The 22,329-nt window shown below is 54.5% G+C and overlaps 1 protein-coding gene across 3 annotated transcripts; it reads right to left on the bottom strand.

Annotated features, from left to right (window-relative positions):
- Positions 1-3,189: 3,189 nt before the first annotated feature.
- On the bottom strand, positions 3,190-16,582 carry INSYN1 (inhibitory synaptic factor 1). Of its 3 annotated transcripts, XM_032175295.2 has the most exons (3): positions 15,470-16,582; positions 14,335-15,059; positions 3,190-4,017 (listed from the first exon to the last, which is right to left on the bottom strand). In XM_032175295.2, exons 2-3 carry the CDS (start codon positions 14,488-14,490, stop codon positions 3,292-3,294), a joined length of 882 nt encoding a protein of 293 aa, XP_032031186.1. In that variant the 5' UTR covers positions 14,491-15,059; positions 15,470-16,582; the 3' UTR covers positions 3,190-3,291. The 3 variants fall into 3 exon arrangements, with proteins under 3 accessions (XP_032031186.1, XP_058283836.1, XP_058283837.1); XM_058427853.1 differs by lacking the exons at positions 14,335-15,059; positions 15,470-16,582 and having other exon boundaries at positions 3,190-3,851; positions 3,943-4,017; XM_058427854.1 differs by lacking the exons at positions 14,335-15,059; positions 15,470-16,582 and having other exon boundaries at positions 3,190-3,847; positions 3,943-4,017.
- Between the last annotated feature and the right edge of the window lie 5,747 nt (positions 16,583-22,329).

Here is a 22,329-nt window from a genome sequence, read left to right as displayed (position 1 = left end):
AACAAAACAAAACAAAACAAAACAAAACAAAACAAAACAAAACAAAAATTGGCCAGGCGTGGTGGCCCACGCCTGTAATCCCAGTGCTTTGCGAGGCCAAGGTGGGCAGATCATGAGGTCAAGAGATCAAGACCATCCTGGCCAACATGGTGAAACCGCATCTCTACTAAAAATACAAAACTTAGTAGCTGGGGTGGTGGCGGGTGCCTGTAGTCCAAGCTACTCAGGAGGCTGAGACAGGAGAATCACTTGAACCCCGGAGGTGGAAGTTGCAGTGAGCCGAAATCGCACCGTTGCACTTCAGCCTGGATGATAGAGCGAGACTCCATCTAAAAAAAAAAAAGGAAGCCACAGGGATCCCACCGTGTCAGAAGGCCCAGACTGGGTGTAGCAAAATTGTGAAGTTAGCCAAGTACTACCTATATCCCACTTCCCCCTCCTCCAGGACATACTCCTACCACTGCCCCATTTGGGGGCAAACGGCCAGGCAGGGGAGCAGGGGCAACTGATGGACATTAGCCACTACCACAGAGTCACATAGAGCCAGTGTGGGGTGGAGGATCCCATGGCTGTGTCACAGACCCCTAGCTCTGGCCCTCAGTTTCTTCTTCTGTGAAATGGGAACTATTCCGTAGGTTTCTTTTCCCTGACTGTTGAAAAGATGAGAAACTAAGCCTGAAAGTGATCTTGCCATGACAGATGAAATGCAAGCCTCAGAGGGAGAACTGTTATGTCCATCCTCAGCACCAGGTGGGCCCATTCCTGGTTGGGGACTGCCCCCTTCTCACTCTCAGGGGGGGGCGGAATGCAGCTGGCCCCTCTCCCCAGAGGAGCCCCTGACACTCGTCCTCTGAACCAGAGCCCTATCACCGATCAGCACCAAATGCCTGAGGATTTCCTGGGGCTGATAGAGGGGCTCAGACCCCTGGTTCTCAGACGCGAGCTGGGAAGAGCTGGCCATGGCCTGCACCGTCCCTGGATTTCCACACTGGTGGCTGCACCCTGGCTAACTCTTTAGGGCTCCAATCTCACCATGAGCTTGAGGAACAAGCTCTACATTGCAGAGCCTCCTAGGTCTGCTCAGTCTCGTCCAGATCATATCCCCTGCAACTGCTCCAGACCGGCCTGTACAATCTCACTGTATGTCCACGGCCGGGGCTGGATAGCACCTCCTCAGGCAGGAGCAGTGGGTGCTGCCAGGCCTGCTGCTCAGGCCCCCTCCGGATAGACGCTGGGGGGCTGTAAACCTGCCTTAATTGAAATGTGCAACAGGGAGGCCCCCAAGGAGCGATGTCTTTGCTGTGCTGCCAGTCCCACCTCCCTGCTCTGAGCGAGGGACTGTGAATCAAGCTGCAGTCAACTTCTGACTTCGAGCTACTGCGAGGGACCAAGCAATGGAGGGTTTGTGACCCAGGGGTGGCTCCCAGTTGGATGGGGGTATCTTCTTTGGCCATCCCACTCAAAGCCCCTGTGCCCTGGAAATCACTGGACATCTGGGTAGAGGCCACACTGACCACAAGCCATGTCCAGTGCCTTCAGTTTGTCAAGTGCTTTCACAGTCGCCATCTCGTCGGAGCTCCACAGCAGCTGGTGAGGTAGGTGAAGACTACCAGACCCATTATATAGAGGAGGTAGATAGGCTCAGAGAGGCAGACTTGCCAAGGTCACACAGCTGCTAGCTAGCAGAGCCAGGCACAGCCTAGAAACCACTAATTCTTGGGTGCAGAGTAGCACAGGCTTTGTGGCTTTGGGGCAGGTACCGAACTACTTTGAACCTCAATCATCTCATTTGAAAAATGGGGATAGGTGGGGGCACAGTGGCTTACATCTGTAATCCCAGGACTTTGGGAGGCCGAGGCTGATAAATCACTTGAGGTCAGGAGTTCGAGACCAGCCTGGCCAACATGGTGAAACCCGGTCTCTACTAAAAATACAAAAATTAGCCAGGCATGGTGACGTATGCCTGTAGTCCCAGTTACTGTGAAGGCTGAGGTGGGAGAATTGCTTGAACCTGGGAGGTGGAGGTTGCAGTGAGCCAAGATCGCCCCACTGCACTCCAGGCTGGGTGACAGCGAGACTCCATCTCAAAAAAAAAAAAAAAAAAAAAAGAGAAAAAGAAAAATGAGGATAATAATACTTCCTGTCTTGTCAGGTTATTGTGGTGGTTAAATGAGATGCTGCTATAAAAAGTATTCGGCATAGAAGTAGCATAGTGACCTGCTCCATAAATGTGAGCAATATAATTGTGATTATTATCCCAAGGATATTCAGCTGCTGTCCCTGTGCCGGCCATGCCCCTGATGAAGCCCTGGTGCCTCCAGGCTGTAACCTCATCTTTGTTCAGGACCTGCTGAGGTGGGCTGAGGGGCTGGGTGTGGAGACGTCAGGACAGAGTAGGGGTCACTGGGCTCCTTTCCAAGGCTGCCCACCTGGTGAAGGTGGCCAGGAGCCTGTCTATGGCCCTAATTTGTAGCCCCATGGAAGTGGCTGCCTACTTCCTCGCACAGATCTCAGGTCTGCTTAGGGCCACGCCAGGGCTGGCTGAGGCTTTGCCCTGAGGTTTTGGTCTTGGTCTCAGGATCAGGCTGAGAATGGGAGCTGAAAGGATTGGGGGTGGTCCAGACCCTCCAATCAAACCCCTGCCCAGCCCAGGCAATCCTCCAGGCTCTGTGGATGCCCAGCATCCCAGCACGGAGGCCTGTGCCATGGGAGCAGCTTGTCATTCCCCTATGTCCCAGGCAACCCTAAGATGGAAGGGGGTGAGGCAGGACTGCGTATAGCCGAGTAAGTCTGCCTTGGAGTAGAAGGACGGCGGGTGCAAGGGATGCAAGGCCTGGCCAGAGTGATGCCACCCCCAGGCCCTGAGTCCTGCAGTCTCCAAACCACCCCGACTGTGAACCCTGGCCTAAAGGGACACCACTCCCTTTAGAGCCCGCCTCCTGCAGGGGAGTCCCCTCTAGGACATGGCCCTGGCCAGCTGCCAGACTCCACCACGGAGTTCAGGAGCTAGCAAAAGGAGGATCAGACCTCCCATCAGATTTACATACGTTCAGACACCCCCTTCAGGAGCCCTGCAATGAGAAGGGAGGAAGGGCAGTCCTGCCCACACCTCCTGGGACCTAGGACGCCAGTGGGCATCTTCGTGTCTAAGAGGAGCTCTGTGAAAGCTTTGGGGCCTGTGGGGCCGGATCCTTAGCATTTTTAAATTTTATTATGACTTCATTTGTTTAAATATATATATATATATTTATAGCTCTATGTGCCCACCGCCCCCGGCTCCCTCCCCGGCCCCTAGTTTTTCCCCCTGGCTTTCTGTCTAGTGGCTGTGTAGGGCAGAACCGTCTGCGTGCTCTTGTCTGACACTGTCTGGGTGCTGCTGTTCCTCGTGACCCTTCGAGTCTGTTCAGGGGCCAAGGTAGAGCCTGAGTGGCGGCTGGTCAGTGGAGAGCGCCGTGACTTGTAGAGGGCTGGGGAGGGCTTGTGGGGGCCTGCGTGGGCCTCTGTATGGGCAGGCTCGGGGGGCAAGCCCACCTCTTCCTCCTCTGCCTCCTGCTCACCATCCCCCTCCTCATCGTCACAGCACAAAGCATGGTAGAGCACTTTGTCACTGAACCGCACCCTCTCCCGCGTCCCTGGGGTCCGCTGGGGCAGCTGGCTCTTCACCGCGGGGCCAGCACCGAAGGCCTCCTCGCTGGAGGAGTCTGGGGTCTCCACTCGTGGCCCATTGGGGATGGGCGTGCCACCATTCATGAGGCGGTAGTCAGGGCCAGCCCCTGGCCGAGTCGACTCGGGACCATCCACGGAGTCCGAGGGGGTAGAGACGTCCAGGAAGGAGCAGAACTCCCAGCTGTCTGAGAGGATATCAGCTGTCATGAAGTCCAGGTGGCCCAGGTCAAAGGGGCCGCCCACGCCCGCCTTGTCACTGCTAGAGGTGCTGCTCACAGTGGCCGTGGTCCAGTCGTCCGGCTCCAGTTCAAAGTCGAAGTCCGAGGTTAGCTTATCGATCTGGCTCACCACCTGACCAGGGAAGGGGAGAGGAGATGAGAGGGGCCAGGTGGGTCCCTGCGTCAGCCAGGTATGAGTGTGTCTCCACCCCGTCCCTGTAGACCCCCTGGCTGGTGAGCGTATCGGACAGTGGAGAGCCTGTAGGATGGTGACTGGCCTGGAGGTCACAGGTTGGTTTGCCCTGTGGAGGGCCCAAATCAGATCAGGCTGGACAGAGCTTGTTCTGGCCCTTCCCAAAGGTCTGTTTACCACTGTTCAGTGCCCTGGGGGAGAGGGAACTGCTTTCCAGCCCTGCACACTATCCATTCACTCACCCCTGTCTCTCAAACACAGCAGCTGCTCTGGGGGCAGCCCTGGTGATCAGGGATGAATCTTCCTTCGTTTGAGAGGGGGCCATTTCAGAGGGGCTGAGGGCCTCCAGCAAGCCCATTCCACAAAGAGCTGAGCAGCCCACGCACCCTCAGAGAGCAAATGATGTGGGTGATCACAAGGAAGACCCTGTGTGGGCTTTCTAAAGCATCCTGGACCAATCCTTGCAGCTGGCTGGTGACTGTCCCTGCTGGGTCTCCACCATCCCTCACGGCAAGAACACCAGGTGTACAGCACTGGCTGGGTCACCCCACCCCCATCTCCATCTCCCAGAGCCTCCTCATTCCTTCCCCTTCCCTGCCCACTGACAAGTGGAGATCAATCCTGGCTTGTTGAGAGAAGGAATAAAGCAAGCATTATTTGATAAGCAATAAAGAAGCCATCTATTCTGGGCCCAGAGCTGCTTGTTCAATGCACCCAGGGGGCAGCTCAACTGCGGAGGTCACTCCACCCTGGCCTGTCTCGCATAAAGGGAAGCCCGGGTGTCTCTACAGGTGGCCCTGGCTTGGGACACTCCCTTGCCTGAGTGGCCACTGTCAGCACATAAATCAGGGAGGAAGATAGCAGGGGAAAGAGGGAGATCCAGTCAAAGACACAGGGATGGGACAGGGCAAGAGAAGGGAGAGAGAAGATTCCAGCCAAAAACAAAACAGAAAAACAATGAAAACAAAGCAGAGAGGCCAAGAGTCAGAGTAACAGAGACCAAGAGATCCACAGTGAGTCATCCAGATCAGAATCCAGCCCCCAGCACCTCTCCGGCGCCCTTCAAGCTGGGGTCAGAGCAGACAATTAATTAATTAACTCAGTACATCCTTAATTCAACAAACATTTGCTAAGGGCTGCTGCTGTCCAGGGATGTGCTAGTATTTGGCAAGGAGTGGGGGTAGTGAGTGCCCCAAAGTGAAAGGAAAGCAAGGACAAAAGTGATGGCCAGAGTGGCTTGGGCCGGTGGGAAGACTACTTGGTCAGGAGTCAGGGGCTGGATGCAGGAGACCTGGTCAACCATTTTCCCTCTCCAGGTCTCAGTTGCCCAGTCTGTAAGCGAAGAGGGTGGGTGAACTAGTTAATTTCCAAGGTTCCTTGCATGTCTGAGATTCTAGGACTCTGTTTATAGGAATGAGTCTGAGAAGCTGCTTGGGTGCTGATGCCTAGGGATGGCCCCTCAACCATTGCCCAGGCCAGGAGTGGGGAAACCACTTGGCTGAGGCCTCCAGAAGAGCTGGAGGAATCAGGACATCTGGATTCCAGACTTAGCTTTGACATTGTTCTGTGTGTCTTTTGGAAGACCACAGAACCTCTCTGGACCTCAACCTCATTCACCTCCAAGTGGGTATGACAATCCCAGACCACCAAGTGAGTATGACAATCCCAGCCAACCTTATGAGAACTTCATGAAGAACGGCGAGAAGGGCAGCAAAAGGGCTCTGTGAAGCACTGGGGATGAAAATGACACCATCTCCCATCTCTAAGCACCTACCATGCACCATGCTTTCAAGTGCTCACCTCCACCCATGAGATCATTATCTCCTGTGTCTACAGATGAGGAGACTTGGGCACTAGTCACTGGAAAGCTGAGAATCTCCCCCTGCGGCCCCCTGCAAAACTGCACACCATCATGAAGTGCTGCTGTGACTGCTGGGCTTGGGCAGGCGGTAGGGATAGGGCCCTACCCTCCAATCTGGCTACTTCTTGTTGTGCTTCTCCCAGGATGATGCCTTCCTGCCCCAAAGGAACCTCAGAGAAACTCCTATCTCCCAGAAGCCCTTGCTCAACCCAAGCTCCACCCAAGGGCTGGTGGGAGCACTGGCCTAGGGTAGGGGTCCTCAGACTTGAGTGTCCCTCAGCTCACTCCCCAGAGTTTCTGGTTCTGCAGGTCTGGGGTGGTGCTGGAGAAGGTGCCTACCTAGCGTGCCTCCAGGTGCTGTTGCTGCTGGTCCAGAGACATGCTTTGAAAACCACTAGCCTAGGGCACTGGGAGATTTAAGCTGGGTGAAGACCAGCAATTCAAGGCATTGATGGCCTCAGGAGAGGCCCCACCACCTCTGGGGCAGCTATGCCCTCAAATGAGACTCCCTGATCAAGCCAGAGCTGTGGAGTTTGCTGCTGCCTGAGGGTGGGGCAGAATGCCAGTAGGAATTGGAGTTGCATGACTTGGCTGTGACCTCGCAGGGTCAGCTGAGGCCAGGCTGGGCCCAGAACCTGGGTCTCCTGATGCTTAGTGAGGACAAGCACCGTTGGGCCTCAGGCCCAGCAGCAGGGAAGATCCAGGGTACACGTGGCAGGAGCCCAAGTCTTCAGGCTGGAACACTCCCCCAACCCAAGAAGCCCTTCCTCTTCTTTATTAGTACACTCCCCTCTGGTTCCAACCTGGGGGGATGGAGGAAAGAGAAAGAGGGAGGCCTGCATTCCCGAGTCCCACGTCTGCCATCTCTTGGCTGAGAGACCTTAGGCAGATGATTATCCCCCTCCGGGGCTTGATTTCCTGTCCTATAAAAGGAAGTAACACTCCCCTCCTCACTCAGTGTGATGAAAATTTAACAGATATGGGCTGGGTGCGGTGGCTCACGCCTGTAATCCCAGCACTTTGGGAGGCCGAGGCGGGCAGATCACGAGGTCAGGAGATTGAGACCATCCTGGCCAACATGGTGAAATCCCGTCTCTACTAAAAAATACAAAAAAAAAAAAAAAATTAGCCGGGCGTGGTGGTGCGCATGTGTAGTCCCAGCTACTCAGGAGGCTGAGGCAGAGGAATCGCTTGAACCCAGGAGGCGGAGATTGCAGTGAGCTGAGATCGCGCCACTGCACTCCAGCCTGGCGATAGAGAGAGACTCTGTCTCGGAAAAAAAAAAAAAAGAAAAAGAAAAAGAAAAAAAGAAAATTTAACAGATATGAATGTGTTTTACATCGCAGAGTCAAGATAGCTAAACACTTAAGAACCTGGGCTCTGGAGCCAGACGTGGAGTCCCACCCTGGCTTCACTGCTTACCAGCTGTGTGACCTTGGCCAAGTTACTCAACATCTCTGTGCCTAAGTTTCATCATCAAAGGAGAATTCTAGTAATACCTACTTGATAGGGCTGTTGTGGGGATTTAATGGCGTAATGCACTTTGGACAGCATATGGAACAAGGCAGACTACCAACATCCACAATGCACCGTTGGGGGCTAACGTGATCATGCCCCTGCACCAGGCCTAAGAGCAGTGGGAATTAGTTCTGCACCAAAGGAATGACCCTCTGATGTGGGCCCAGTGACTATGGCAGAATTTCCAGTGCCTGTGGCAGAATAATGGGACATGCCGGGCCTTTCAAAACCTAGCACATGGACAGTACCTATTTTGCCGAAAGTTAGGGCTGTCTCCAGAAAGAATAGAACCAGAAGAAGTTCTAAAAGCCAACTAGCTATGAGGCCCACAGGCAAATCTGGCCCAATCTATTAGGTGAGACAGGTCACACCACTTGATGAATGACGTAGTCAGGATGTGAAAGGGAAGCCATGTGCCCGAGGGTATGCAGCTTCTCTGTGGGGGGCCTGGGTCAGTTCACAATCCCCACTGCCCTTCCCTGGTGCCTCGTTTCCTGGGCCAATGGTGAGGGCAGTTGTGGAGCAGACCTCAGTCTTGCTCTCTGCTTTGGATGTCTTGAAATCTGTGATTTTTCCCTGAGGTTTAATAATCATTTTGCCTACATGTAATTTGGGATTGTCTTGGAGTGCATGGAAATAATTATATACACAGAAGGAAAGAGAGGGGGAGAGAGAGAGTGGAGAGAGAAATGGAACCATAAAATTACAGAATCAGACAACCCCCAAGTCAGAAGGGACTGCAGGCACTGTTGAGTCCACCTGTCTCAATGTGTTTGCTGAGGGGGACAATGAGGCTCAGAGACTGGGAGGAGCTGAGCTGGGACCAGAGGGTGAGTCTTGACTCCTGGGCATTGCACCTTAAGACCAAGAATGACTTGCTCTGAAGAGACCAAGAGGGAGCCCTAGAGAGCAAGGGCAGGACTGAGGGCTGTGACAGAACCTGCAAGCCTCGTGCCAGAGGTGTCCCCAACCTCTGTCCTGGTCACAGCCTTGGTGCCCCTTGCTGAAAAACTGCACCCATCTAGTCTTCCCACTGATAGCAACTTCCTTCCAGCTCTTGCTCCATGCTGCACCTAGGGAACTTTCTCATCAGCCAAGAGGACCACGTTGCCCCTCTGCTTCCAGCCCTTCCATACTCCCCAAACTCCTAAGCCTCCCAAACATAACTCCCTACCCACTCCCTTTCCTCTCCAGCAAGCAGCCTCCACCCTGCCAGGCCTGCCTCCTCACTACCCCTACACACTCCATCGAGCTCACTTCTGCCTCTGGGCCTCACCTGATGCGCCCTCCCTCCTTTCCTACTCACTCTGTCTTCACTTGGAGAAGGAAGCCTTCCCTGATCCTCAGCTGAGGTCAGGTTCCCTATGAAAGGCTCTCAAAGCACCCTGCACCTCTCCTTAAAATGTTACACAATATTTAACACTGCTACAATTTTGCACCTATATGTCATAATGTGGTTGATGTCTGTCTCCCCACTAGACAGTAAACCCCATGAGGAGCAGGACTAGGTCTCTTGCTCACCGCTATATCCCCAGCTTGGCACAGGGATCGGCACATTCTGCAAACACAGCTGTTGGATGAGTGATGAGTTGAGACAGATGGCTTAATAAAAACTACTCGGGAGGCTGAGGCAGGAGAATGGTGTGAACCCAGGAGGCAGAGCTTGCAGTGAGCCGAGATCGCGCCACTGCACTCCAGCCTGGGCGACAGAGCGAGACTCTGTCTCAAAAAACAAAACAAAACAAAACAAAAAAACTGCTGGGGGCTTCTTTTCTGAGGAAGAGTTCTATAGTCCTGGACAACCCTATATGGCCAGACCCCAATCCTCTCTCCAGCCCTGGCTGAGCCCCCTCTCCAGTGGAAGCTTTGCTGTGTTCCTTAAGGCCCTAGAGCTAGGACTGAGGACCTGTAGTCCCAGAACCAGCATCCTGTACCCCCTGGACCCCCCACCACACCCCCACCCTGCCCCACCTCACCTCCCCTGACAAGCTGCCACCTCCTTCCCTCTCTCCCAGCTCCCTGAGGCAGCTGGTTACATAACTGGGGATTCTGCATTATTTATGACCACTGATTATTTTTTAATTCTGTGATTACGTTATTATCTTCCTGGGGGGCTGTGGAGTTGAAGGGGCAGCGAGCTGACCGTGATTCGTGGCTCTTATCCTGCAATTTGGCCTAATCGGCCAGGGAGCTTTGGTAAATCTGTCCGGAGGAGGAGAAGGCAAAGGGAAAAGGGAGGAAAGGAAGGCGTGAACAAAAATAATAAGAAAAAAATCCGCGCAATTCTTGCTGAGCTGCCGGTGATGGAGCTGACCCACTTTGGCACAGCTCCGTGGTCCCCAGCCTCTCCTGCTCCAGCTGCTTCCTGGCTGGGCCACATTTATCTCACACTTGCATGGCCTATGGCTTTCCCTGCCACCTTCAGACAAAGCCCCTTGCTGATGGGACTGCACAATGGAATGGCCAGGAAACAGAATGCCAGGATGACTGCTTCCTAAGCAAATCCGGTGGGGGGATCCTCCACTGCCACCCAAGGCTGGGGAAAGGTTGTGCCAACCCCTCCATCTTCCTGAGGTGTTTGGGCCAAAGTGAGCAACTGTGCCCTTAAGTTATATCCCACCCAAGAGTCACTGATGATGTGAGAGACACTGGTGTTAATGCAAGGATCACTATTGAGCCCCCATGTTGAGTGACACCTGGGGGAGGGGAAAACCAAGGATGAGGAGGCCAAGTACCTGCTCAAGGTAAGCTCAATACCTGGGGGCCAAGGATGGGGGCCCTTAACCCTGCCTTTGGGAGCTTCTGGTGGGTGGGTAACGGGGGAGCAGTGGGGAGGCAGATTCCCACCCAGAAACATGACCAGCAGATTCCTGGAGAGTGTGTGGGATTCTCACTGAGAACGAATCCAAATTCCGTGCCGTGCTGTGCATGGCTCGATGGAATCTGACTCCCTGCTCCCTCTTTGACCTTTCCTCTGCTCTTCTCCTTGTTCACTGCCCTCCAGCTGCTCTGGCTTCCTTACTGAACCTGAATATGCCAAGCACACTTCCTCTTTGAGACCTTGGCACCAGCTGCACCCTCAGCCTGGAATGCTCTTCCCCTAGATAGCCATGTGACTTGTATCCTCACTTCTGTGGTGTCTCTGTTCAAAGGCCACCTTATTGGAGACCCCCTTCCTGCCCCCATCCCTGTCACTCTCTATCCGCTTTTCCCACTGGCAGGGAATGAGACTGCCAACTGCAGGAGAAACTAAAGGGCCCCAGCCAGGAGGCCAGGATGTGGTCCTGACCTCCCTGGTCATGGCTAAGAAACTGATGTGATTCCAGAAAACAAGGCCATACATGGAGCTGAGGAGCAGGCCAGCGCTAGAATAATTCATTAAAAACATCGAATAGATACGGAGTGAGCTTTGTGCCTCTCATTGTGCTAAGTGCTTTATATATGTCTCATTTAATTCTCACAACAACCCTGGGGCAGGGGTAGGGGAGGATGCCTAAAATGTAGTCTCCCCATTTTTACCAATGGGAAAACAGAAGCACAGAGAGGTAAAGTAACTTTTGCAAGTTCACACAGCTAAGGGTGGAGCTCAGATTTGAACTACAGGCATCTAGCTGCAGAGCCCATGCTCATAGCCCCTGAGCTGTTCCGTATCTCTAACTTAAGATCTACAGAACGTTGAGGAGCTTAGAGAACCTGCTGGGACTGGCCCGGTATCCTGGAGTATTGGGGAGCCTGGGAGAGATAAGGGCTAATTAATGATTGACCGTCATATCCCTCTGCAGCACAATTTTAGCTTTCAAAGCACTTTTACGTTCCTCACCTCACTTAATCCTTTAAAAGACTTTCCCCACCAATGGGATAGAACTTGCTCATCGCCCAGGGAGCCAGTGGCAGAGCTATAGCAGGGGTTTGCAAGGGCGAGGGAGGTGTGGGAGAGGGAACTCCAACTCCTCTAGGAGTGTGAGTAGGTGTTGACCACCCCCCACCCACCCACTGCATGCCAAGCCCCTAATAAATCCTTGTAAGATCATCGTGCAGTGCAAATCACCACATCCCAATTTCAGATGAGCAAACTGAGGCTGAGGGACCTGGGGAGGAAGTGCTTTGGTGTGGCTCATCTTTCAGTGAATTTCAGGCCATATGCTCAAGAGGATGAGGAGAGTCTGCCATGATCAGTGGCATCAGGGGGCTGGGGAAGGGGAGCAGCAGGCAGAGGAGGAAGATGGCCGAGGGGAATAAAGCTAAGCCCTTCCACTCTGCTGGCCTTGTTCTTTCACCAAGCATATGTGCAGCCCCCCACCCCCAACAGTCTTGTATGTGACTCTCATCTCTACTTCTAAGTGCTTGGCCTGAGACAAGAACCCAGCTGGTGGGCTCTAAGCTGGTGCTGCCCAGGTCATGTGGTGAGGTGAGGGAATAAGTAAGTGCCTCTCAACCTTAAGCCTACCCATGCCCCCGATAAAAAAATGCTACACAAAGGGACCGAGGAGAGCCAGGCAGATTCAGCTTTACAGCTCCCTTGGAGAGCCAAGAGCCAAGACCACAGGTTCCAGAGAGCAGGGAGATTCCAACCCTTTTCTCCAAACCAGGGTGTGGCACCCTCCTTGGTAACCCAATCCCTGGCAAATCCCATCTCACAGGAAGACAGTGATGGCATCTCTTCTTCTGCTTGGACCTCCCAGAGCTTCACCTGACTTCCTCCACACTCCCCTCTGCCTGTCACCCTGTGTCTAGACCCTGCCTGGGGGATGAGAGAGTTCTGAGGCTTACCCACTCCCCCAGCTGGGTGCCATTGGCAGCGGGCAGGCAGTGGCATACGGGGTAGGCTCTGGTTGCCGTAGCAACCTGCCAAAGTCTTGGGTGGAGGCACATGGCCTACAGGGTGTGTGGGGGGAGGGGACTCATTTTCTCTGTCCTGGCTGAGGCCTCTGGGCTGCATAGCCTGTGAACCTGGAGATCTGCTATTGGAGACATGGGAGTGGGTGAGTGTGAAAGGGAAGGAGAGGACATCTAAAAGATCTGCAAATAAATCCTAGAGCTACTGCATCACAGATGAGCATAAGGGATCATCTCTGGAAGGCCTCTGTCAAAATGCAAAGAGATTGCCCAGTAGCTCACCTGCTGAAACCCCAGAAAAGGCATCAGGAACCCGAGTTCTAGGCTTACTTCTGCCACTGGTAGGCTGTGTGACCTTGGACAAGCCCCTATTGCTCTCTGGGCCTCAGTTTCTTCAATAGTAAATGGACAGGGTTGGTCTGGATTACCTATGAGATCCCTTCAAGCTCTGGGTGGCTATGCTGTGGGGAGAGGGAACACAGATGCCTGGAAGATGCCCAATGGGGAAAAGGCTGGGAGTTGTATCAAAGTTGACTCCCAGGCTTAGAGTCAATCCTGGCTCTTTGTGGGTACCTGCCAGGGCATAGGTCTCATGTCCCTGGCCAAGACTGAGACTTTGGACAGTTCCCATGGCCGTGATCTAAAATAAGATGGAGGCAGGGGGAAAACTGTAGTGCCTTGGACCCAAGAGTTTGGAGGAGGAAGGGTTGTGCAGGGGCATCTGGTGTTTGAGCTCCGAATTGTACTGTCCAAAGATGTGCAACCCAGACTATGGCCAGCCCAGTCCATGGGCAGAAGCACCACCACCTCAGTCTGCCTGAAGCAACAGTCATTCCCATCTTCTGAGATGGGATTTCCTGGCAGGCTCCACGAGGCTGACCCTGGACAGCTCTTGTCCTGGCATCTCTATGCCCACTCCCTATCCCATTCTGAACACAGTGCCCTTCAAACAACCCCTCCTCCTTGGCTCTCAAGCCAGGCTGCAATGCCACTTTGCCAGCATGGAGTTGGTATCTACCATCATCCCACCTCTTCAGCCTTCCTAGAGCCCCTATCCTCCCTGCACAGCTGGCCAGGGAGAGCTGGAGCCCATAACTCCAGCTCAATCACTTTCCCTGCCATCTCTGCAGGGGCCCTGGTTACAAGGAGTTGAAATTTGCCTAAAGCCCACCTGGCTGGTATAATGGCACCCAGTGGGCAAATTCAGGCTAGCAGCTCAGAACGCTGGTCATGCATTTTGGACTCAAACGCAGCCCAGGGGGCAGGGCTGAGGACATGTGTACCTCATTACCCCAGCGATGTGAGAAGCAGTAATTAAACCGGGCTCCACTTAGAAAGACAGAGAGGGACACACACATCCCAGCATTTCTCAGTGGCTTTTCAGCCTTGGCAAAAATATTTAGAACAGTGGGATGGAGACACGCATCCCCTTAGGGAAGATTCCTGCCCCTGCCAAAATATGCAAGGAACTCTTATCCACTACAGCACCCCCAGACCCATTCTTACCCCCAGACAAAGAGGACATAGCTGGCTTAAATTTTTCCAAGATCAAGGGTTCTCAGTATCTGTGTGATTTCTAGGGATATGCTTTGAGCTGGGCCTCAAGCAGTGGAAACCACCTCAGCAGAACTATCTGCACTCTCCCAAGGCCCCTTGTGACCAGGTCAGAGTCTGGGAGACAGATGGTGGGGTCAAGGGTCAGCTTGGGTCCCAGAAGGGTGTCTTCCACTAAGAAGCTGTGGCAGGATTCAGTCCTTACTGGCCATCTTGGCAGCCCTTCGTGCTAACCCAGAGCTCCAGGCTCACTGACATGCTGCTCAAGTAACGTCTACAACACCAAGGCCCCTCCAGCCTTGGGGTCTGATGAGATTTTTAGCAAAGCAGATTTGGGGAAAGGAGAGCAAGGAGAAAGAAGGTCTCCAGTAGAGTGACACATGTGCACACAGCTTTGCACGCTCCGACGTATTTATGAGTACGTTTTTGTGCCAAGCCCAAGAAGGCTGGCTTAGGGTCTGTCTGGTCCCTCCTCACCCCTCACTTACCTCCCTCAGCTCCTTGGCCACCTCCTTGAGCTCGCGAAGGATGCCCTCAAGCTGCCCGATGACCATCTTCATGCGCTGTCGAATCCGCTCCCGCTCACCACCACTGCTGGGGTCGTCACTGGGCTGCCCGAGGTCCGGGGCGCCCCGAATGTTCATCGTTTACCACGTGGCCGCAGGCCTGCCCATACTCCCCCCAGCTGGGCACACGCTGCGTCTGCCTCCACGGAGCCCCCCTCGGCTGGGCAGAGCTCCACATCTTAACGGCCCCCCAGCCCACCCTGGCCCTGGGCGGCCCTCAACCAGCCCCTGCCCCCTGCCACCCAGCCTCCTCTGCCTCTGGGTGGGGAGTGGGACACCCAGAGGGAGACAGAGTCTGGCAGAGGGGGTCAAGGTGAGGACACAGGAGAGCAGGGGGAGGGACCTTGGGTCCCAGGAGTGGCCTCCAGGTCTTGAAGTGCCTGTGTGTGTGCAGAGCTGATGTCTGCCTGAGCTTGAACACAGAGGCAGGGGGATGACTCTGCAGGGACTAAGGGTAAGAGATGCCCTTGGGATGGGGGAAGGCAGCAGGGATCCCCTCACAACTCCTAGACAGTTGCAAAGGCAGAGGTCTCTGGATACAACTGACACCTGCAGAGGGATGGTGGCCAGGGTCTTCCAGATGTGGAAGGGGCTCCGGATATGGGCAGCTCTCGGGGGGGGGAGCTGGATTGGAAGAGGGCAGCCCCCTGCGGAGAGAGCGAGCCTGGCGTCAGCCCTCCCAGGCTGCAGCACCAGCCGGCAATGCCGCTGCCTCCCTCCTCTCGCCAGCCTGCACCCTTCCTCGCTGGAGATTTTTTTTTTCTTTGTGGGGAGGGGTGGTGGAGGCAGATGGTTTACAGCACAGCCCCTCCTCTAGAGGGAAAGGGAGGGAGCCCCTGCTTTAGAAGCAGAAGTCCTCAGCCTGCTACGGGGCACCCTGGCCGTAGCTCCCGCCCCTCCCCACCTTCCCTCCAGCCAGGCCTGCCCAGGCTGGTTCACCAGAGGGCCTCTCCAGTCACCTATCCTCCTTCCTAGCGCCCCCAGGGTGCCCTCGTTCCCAGCGGACCCTCCCTCCCCCAGCCCCGCCTTCCCTCAGAACCCCCACTCCTGGACTCACCGAGGGTGGGGGCACCGGCCTTCCCTCCAAGCAGCGTCGGGGGCCAAGCCCCAAGACGGGGTTGGGGGGCCCCCAAGGCTCCCTAGGGCGGGCTTCTCTCTCTGGACCCTTCGGCCCCGGGCCTCAGGGAGGTCCTCCGAGCAGTGACCGGAGACATCTGGGCGGTGGGAGGGGGCGGGGCCTCCGCGCTCCAGGGAAGGGGGCAGGAAAAATATTTCTCAAGCCTCTCCAGGCTCGGGGTCGGGAATGAGCGAGGGTCCGGCAGATACGGGGCTCCGAGGCCACAGGTGACCGGGGCGCGGGGAGGCCGAGGAGACGCCGGGCCGGTCCCAGCGCGTGAGCCAAAGTCGGAGGGCTGGGAGGGCGCCGGGATCCCCTCAGCCCACGCCCGGCATTCCCCGGGCTCTGCACCGTCCAGGATTCGCTTTGTCCAGTCCAGATCGGCCGGGTCCGGGCTCCGCTGGGGTCTGCCCTGCCCTACCCCGCCCGGAGTGAGCTGGCACCGCCGGGAGCCCGGGACGCGCTCAGCTCGGACCCAGAACGTCCGCGCCCCGGCACCCGCGGCGTCCGGAGCGGCCGCGAGGGTCAGCTCAGCCTAGCCCCGCGGTCGGCCCTGGGCAAGATCGCTCCCACGGCTCAGTTCACGTTCCGAAAGGTCCGGAATCCGCCGGGTCCCCGAGGAGGGACGGTGTCAGCCGCGGGGACCCGGTCCCCGCCGGGCCCAGCCGAGAGCGCGCGAAGCCTGGGGCTCCGGCAGGGCTGGGTTCCGCGGCCCGGGCGCAGGCGGGAGCAGCGCCGGGCGGAGGAGAGGAGAGGAGGCGAGAAGAGGCGAGGGGAGGAGGCGCGGCGAGGGGAAGGGAGGGGAGGGGGCGAGCGGCGGGCCGGGCCGGGTCGGGCCGGGCCGGGGCGCACCAGGCTCGCAGCCTTCGCTCGGCTCCGCTACCTCCCGTCCGTTAGCTCTCGGCTCCCCGCCTCAGCAGCCCCCGGGCGCCGGGTCGCCGCCGGTGGGGCAAACAGGCGCCGGGTCGCGGCTGGGCCTCCCTTCGCCGCCTCGCCCTGCCCTGCCCCGCCGGGCTCCCGGGGCCTGGGCCTGCTCCCCGCCCGGCCCGCCCCGCCGCCCCCCGCCGGACTGGCCGCCGGGGCGGGCGCTGGCTCCCTTAAAGGCCGCCCGGCTCGCTCGGCTCCGCTTGCCTCGGCGCTGTCAGGGAAGGGGCCGGCCCGCCGCGCCGGGAGGGAGCTTTTAAAGCGACACACACGCCTCCCAACCCCGAGGGCCAAGCGCGCGAGCCAGGGGGGTCTCGCCACCCGGGCGAGGGGGAAGGGTCTCGCTGGCGGGGCTGGAGGTGGACTGACCGGACCCCACGCCGGCTGACCTGGGGCGCGGAGGGACAGCGTTCTGGGGACTTCGTTCCTTTCCCACCTCTCCAGACACCCCCATTGCCCCCTTCCCCTACTGCACTGTCCCCAAGCTTCCCTTTTGGCCACGTTTCCCGCATCCGACCCTCCCTTCTACCCCCCACATAACCCAACCCCCGACCTTGCCTGAAATCACATTAATTCAGAAAATAGAATACTGCCAACCTTTCCTGAGCACCTACTGTGTGCCAAGCTCTGGGTCGGCAGGGCTGGGGTTTGGAGGCTGTCTTTGACACCCATCGTTTCCTTCAGCTATTCAACCATTGACTCATGTATTAGAGGCCTTCTGTTCATCAGGTTCCATGCTAGGCTCCGGGGCCACCGGAGCATTTCAGGAAGCTCACGGTTCGGGACACTCCTGAGTCACAACAGAGGTAAATTCTGGAAGCAAGGTTAACAGGGGGGTAGGGAAGTGTGAGTTGGGGGGTACAGTTCAGGCCAGGGCCTGGCAGGTTCTGCCAGGTTGGCAACCCCTGAGCTGAATCTCAAAGGAGGAGTAGGAGTGACTGTCAGTGTGGGGGAGTGGGGATCAGCATTCCAGGCAGGGAGGAGAGTGGGAGCACAGGCTCAGGAGCAGAAATGGGGGGAGGGGAGTTTAAGTCAACTGTGGCCTTTTAGGTACCATTTTGACTGCAGACCACATAGAGACTCAGAGACCATGGTTAGGAGCTTAGATTTTATCCCAGGGCGGAGGGAGCTATGATATTGGGAGGAACCTGGGCCTGCTTGTCTTCTCAGGAAACCCCTCTGGGGCATTGTGAGTGGGTTTGAGGAGGTGCCACAAAGAGCAGTTAGGAGGCTGTTACAAGGTTGGCCAGAAGACAGTGGAGTCTATGAATCTATGCTCGTGAGAGAGGCTGGGGCTTGAGAGTAACTTTTTTGTTTGTTTGTTTGTTTTGAACCATCATTAGAGGGGGTGAGATGAACAGGGACGCTGTGTAGAAGTAACAAAAGCAGTAGTTCTGGGCTGGAACCTCAGAAAAGAGTTCCATGAGTGAGAGGGAGAAGGAGTGGTTAGGAAGATAGAAGAAGAACCAGAAAGTGGAGACTTATGTAGGCCCAGTAGGAGGAGTTTGGGAGAAGCAAGTGCTCATCAGTGTCGAACGCGGCAGGGAGTGGCTGTGAGAGAAGGAACAGAAAGTGTCTATTTGTCTTGGTACTCAGGAGGCCACTGGTGACATGGCAGGGGCAATTGGTTTTGGAGGGTAGAAGGTGACAGGAACCAAACTGTTGGGCATCGAGGACTATGTGCCCAACAGTGAGAAACAGGAGTGAGTACAGATGACATTTTCAAAAGTTCAAGTGGCAGGGAAGTAGAGATCTTGAACTAGAAGCAGAGGAGGGGTCAAGGGAGGTGGGGCTAGGTGGTGGTTTGAGGCTGGCCCATGGGGGGCTTGAATTCCAGAGACAGTGATGATATTGTGGGTGCTAATGATGTTCCTTGGTCTCCGAGTTATCTCAGAGGTGTATTCACAGGGGGCTGCTGGGGGAACTGACTCCTACTTCCTTGAGATTCAGCTCAGGGGTTGCCTTTGGAGAACCAGAAGCTGTGAGGGTGGGAATCGGCTGCCTTGGGTTGGGAAGAGGTTCTCCTGAGGGGACCGATCCAGAGGGCCCACCAATCACTTAAAAAATTGTAGTAAAATACATGTAACATAAAATCTACCATCTTTTTTTTTTTTTTTTTTTTTTTTTTTTTTTTTTTTTTTTTTTTTTTTGAGACGGAGTCTCGCTCTGTCGCCCAGGCTAGAGTGCAGTGGCACAATCTCGGCTCACTGCAAGCTCCGCCTCCCGGGTTCACGCCATTCTCCTGCCTCAGCCTCTCCGAGTAGCTGGGACTACAGGCGCCCGCCACTGCGCCCGGCTAATTTTTTGTATTTTTAGTAGAGACAGGGTTTCACCGTGTTAGCCAGGATGGTCTCGATCTCCTGACCTCGTGATCCGCCCGTCTCAGCCTCCCAAAGTGCTGGGATTACAGGCGTGAGCCACCACGCCTGGCCTAAAATCTACCATCTTAACCATTCGTAAGTGCATAGTTCAGTGGCACTAAGTACATTTACGTTGTTATGCAACCATCACCACCAGAACCTTTTCATCATCCCAAACTGAAGCTCTGTGATTAAGAGCTGATAGCAGCCACTCTCTATGGAGCACCTACCAGGCACCAGGCACCGGGCCAAGCACTTCCACATGCATTATCTTATTCCATCTCACAGTGACTTTCCATCACCCCTCCCCCCGCCAGCCCCTGGCAACCACCATTCTACCTTCTGTCTCTGTGACTCTGACTACTCTAGGTGCCTCGTATAAGTGGAATCACACAGTCTCACCAATCACTTTTGTGGAAGCAGTGATGCTAAGGAACAGCCGAGACCAAAAATGGGCTAAGCCTGAAAAAAAATGAGTTTCTAGTCTTAGGTCCAGGGAATCATCCGCCCTCATCCAGGATGAGGGAGATGTGTTTGAACTGGCAAGGTTAGGAGACAGTGAGCTTGATTGGAGAGGGTGGACTGTGACTGCTTAATACATAATTGATCTCAGGTCTCATTAATAGAAGCGCAGTGTTTTGAAAAAGGGAGGTAACATTTCTTCTGTCATTTGTGTGGATCAAACCGTGCCTAGCACCTCAATTCATTGGGTGTGCCCATAGGAGGACAGCCAGGTAGAATAGGGCAGGTGACTGGTGTATATGTTCTATGAAGGATGATAGGGCTGGTCAGAGCAGGCTAGAGAAGAGGAGACTCAGGAGAAGGGGTCTGTGATTGTAAATCTCCAAAGAGCTGCCACAGGCAAGAGGGAATAGATAGTATCTGGGTGGTGCTCAGACCTGCCTTCCTTAGTGTTTGGGGATTGATCCATCCTTTCTTCCACCCAACCTCCCTGACCACCTGCCTAGATGTCCCATCCTTTAAATCTCTGCTTATTCACCCCCAACCCCCACCCTCTAGGCAGCCTTCCCTAGTGCTTTAGTCTACAGAGAGAAATGGAAGCACTTTTTTTTTGCCCTTAACCAAATGCTTCCCAGGGCATTCATTTAATGTGCTAGCTGTGTCACCTTGAGCAAGTCACTTAACCTCTCTGAGCAAGGATAGGAGCCTATAAACGTTTTAATTCTTTCTTGAATTGGGTCTCTTGTCAAAAAAAGGAGGGGGTGGATGTATTTCACTGTCTCTCTGATTCAGAAAAATCAGGACAATAATGACTACTTTCCAGGGTCATTGTGAGCATGGAATAAGATAATGCACATGGAAGTACTTGGCCCACTGCCTGGCACCTGGTAGGTGCTTCGTAAATGGTAGCTGCTATCAGCTCTTATTCATGGCTTCATGTTTGTAAGCCTTATTTCCTTGTGAGTCTGTGAATTCCTCATGATGGGTCTGTGTGTGTCTGCCCGTCTCTCACATGGACTACTGCAGTAGACAGTAGACAGTGATTTTTACCTCTCTGCCTGTTTTCCACCATCCAGTTCTAGCATTCCTTCTCTTGGGGAAACTCCCTGCTGTCATCACATAATCCTAGTGGGTTGTCAGTTAAAGTGCCCACTACTCCCACCCATCCCTATCCACACACTGCCACTAAGTAGGCATGTGACCCAGACTGCACCAACCATGGAACCCCATCCTCCAGCAACAGTGGTTGGTCCAAGGGGTGGGCACATAGCCTAAGCAGGACCAATCAGATTCTTTCCCTGGGATTGATATGTGGATTCTGGGAGGAAGAACCCCTCTTCCTGGTGGGGTGCAAAACTGGATGCTATGGTCCAAACCTGCTGACAAGCCATCTTTCCCACTCAATCTAGGAAGCTGAGCAAGGCAGCAGAGAGGAGAGGAATTTAGAGAGCATGCTAGCAGCATTGAGTCCCAGTTTTGGTTCTCATGGCCTTCACTCCTGCAGTTCTTTCAGTTCTGTGAGCTGCAACAACATCCTACTCATCTATAAGAGCCGATAAATTCCTCATATTGCTCCAGCTCGTTTGGTGGGGTCTCTGTCTCGTGTAACCAATTGGAGCCTGACAGATGCACTCAGGAAATACTAAAGGAGCTGACTAAATGATTGACTGAGTAATTGGGTTCCCAGATGGGGTAAGATGTCTCCAAATCCTGAAGTCAGGGGGTTGGGACCTGCTGCCCTGTGGCCATGGAGGGGAAGTGGGGGCATTTGGGAGGTTATTGCATCAGGCCAACTTGGATTCGGGCCCCAGCTTTGTCATTTGCTAGCAATGTGATCTCAGGCAAGTTACTTGCCCTCTCTGAACTTGAGATCCTTTGTCTATAAAATAGGCAAAGTACTAGTGACTGCCTAGGGTTGCTTTGAGGATGGAATGAGATAAGGAGCAAAAAGCACCAAGCACAGTGCCTGGGGTGTGGGGGTGAAGGAGCAGGAGTTGGAAGAATGGTAAGAAATGGTAACTGTTTTTATTTAGTCTGCAGTCTACTCTCTCTAATAACGCAGGACTGAGACTGGCATGCAGCTCAGGAGAGAACGAGGATTCAGTCTGCAAGCTGGATTCTCAGAAGCAATGGATCCTGACACCAGGGAAGCAGTGCCAGGGTGACAGTGGGCATGTTTGGGCCTCGAACAGATAATAGAGACAGTAGAGAGAGTCTACAGAGAGAAATGGAAGCACTGCCTAACACTTAGGCAGTAGAGTTGGAATGATAGGGCTCCAATGCCAGCTTTTCCATTAACCATGTGACTCATTTAATCTTCCCAAGCCTAAGTTTCCCGTTCTGTAAATACCTTCCTGGTAGCTGTCTTGAGGACTAAATAAAATAGTCCATGTATCATGTTCAGCACAAGGCTTAGGAGGTGTTCAATAAATATTACCTGTTATTATTGATATTGGGGGCTTAGGGAAATTTTCTAAACACAAAGGTTGGGATGAGTGGATAGCATCAGAGGCAAACTTTTCACGAGAAAGTCCCCAAATAAAGGAGTTATAGAGAATCACATCTGAATCGCCAAGGAAAGGCCATTTCAGAATGACAGGGTGACATATCTCCTTCTGTGGCTGGACAGTGTCGGGTTCACACTGGGAAAGCCATGTCTGAAGACATTTCTGTCATCTTGCTGCCCACAATAATCTCCCCAGCTGAGTCAAGTTTCTCAAGAGTTTTCTACACTGACTCCTTCCACTTCCTCACTTCCCACTCATTCCTCAAACCTTGTAACCCGTGCCTGCTGTCACTGCATTGCTGGAATAACCCTCACTGTGCAGGACGTTATCCTTGCTAAGACCAGCAGACACTTTTCTTCCCCTATCCAAGGCAGCGACTTTGGGGGACCTGATCCTGCTGAGCTTGTCTTACTTCCGGGTCCCCTCTTCTGTGTGGCCTCATGTCTCCTTTCTCTCCTGATTCCCTTCCTGCCTCTCTGGCTGCCGCTTCTCAGTTGGCTTCAAGTGTTCATCTTTCTCTGGTCCCTTAAAAGTTAAGTCCTCAGGG

This window comes from Hylobates moloch, unplaced genomic scaffold (genome assembly GCF_009828535.3).
Source record: "Hylobates moloch isolate HMO894 unplaced genomic scaffold, HMol_V3 SCAFFOLD_14, whole genome shotgun sequence".
In the NCBI taxonomy this organism is placed as follows: Eukaryota; Metazoa; Chordata; class Mammalia; order Primates; family Hylobatidae; genus Hylobates; species Hylobates moloch.
The sequence above is the reverse complement of the archived record's forward strand: the minus strand, read 5'-3'. Positions and strand labels throughout refer to the sequence as shown.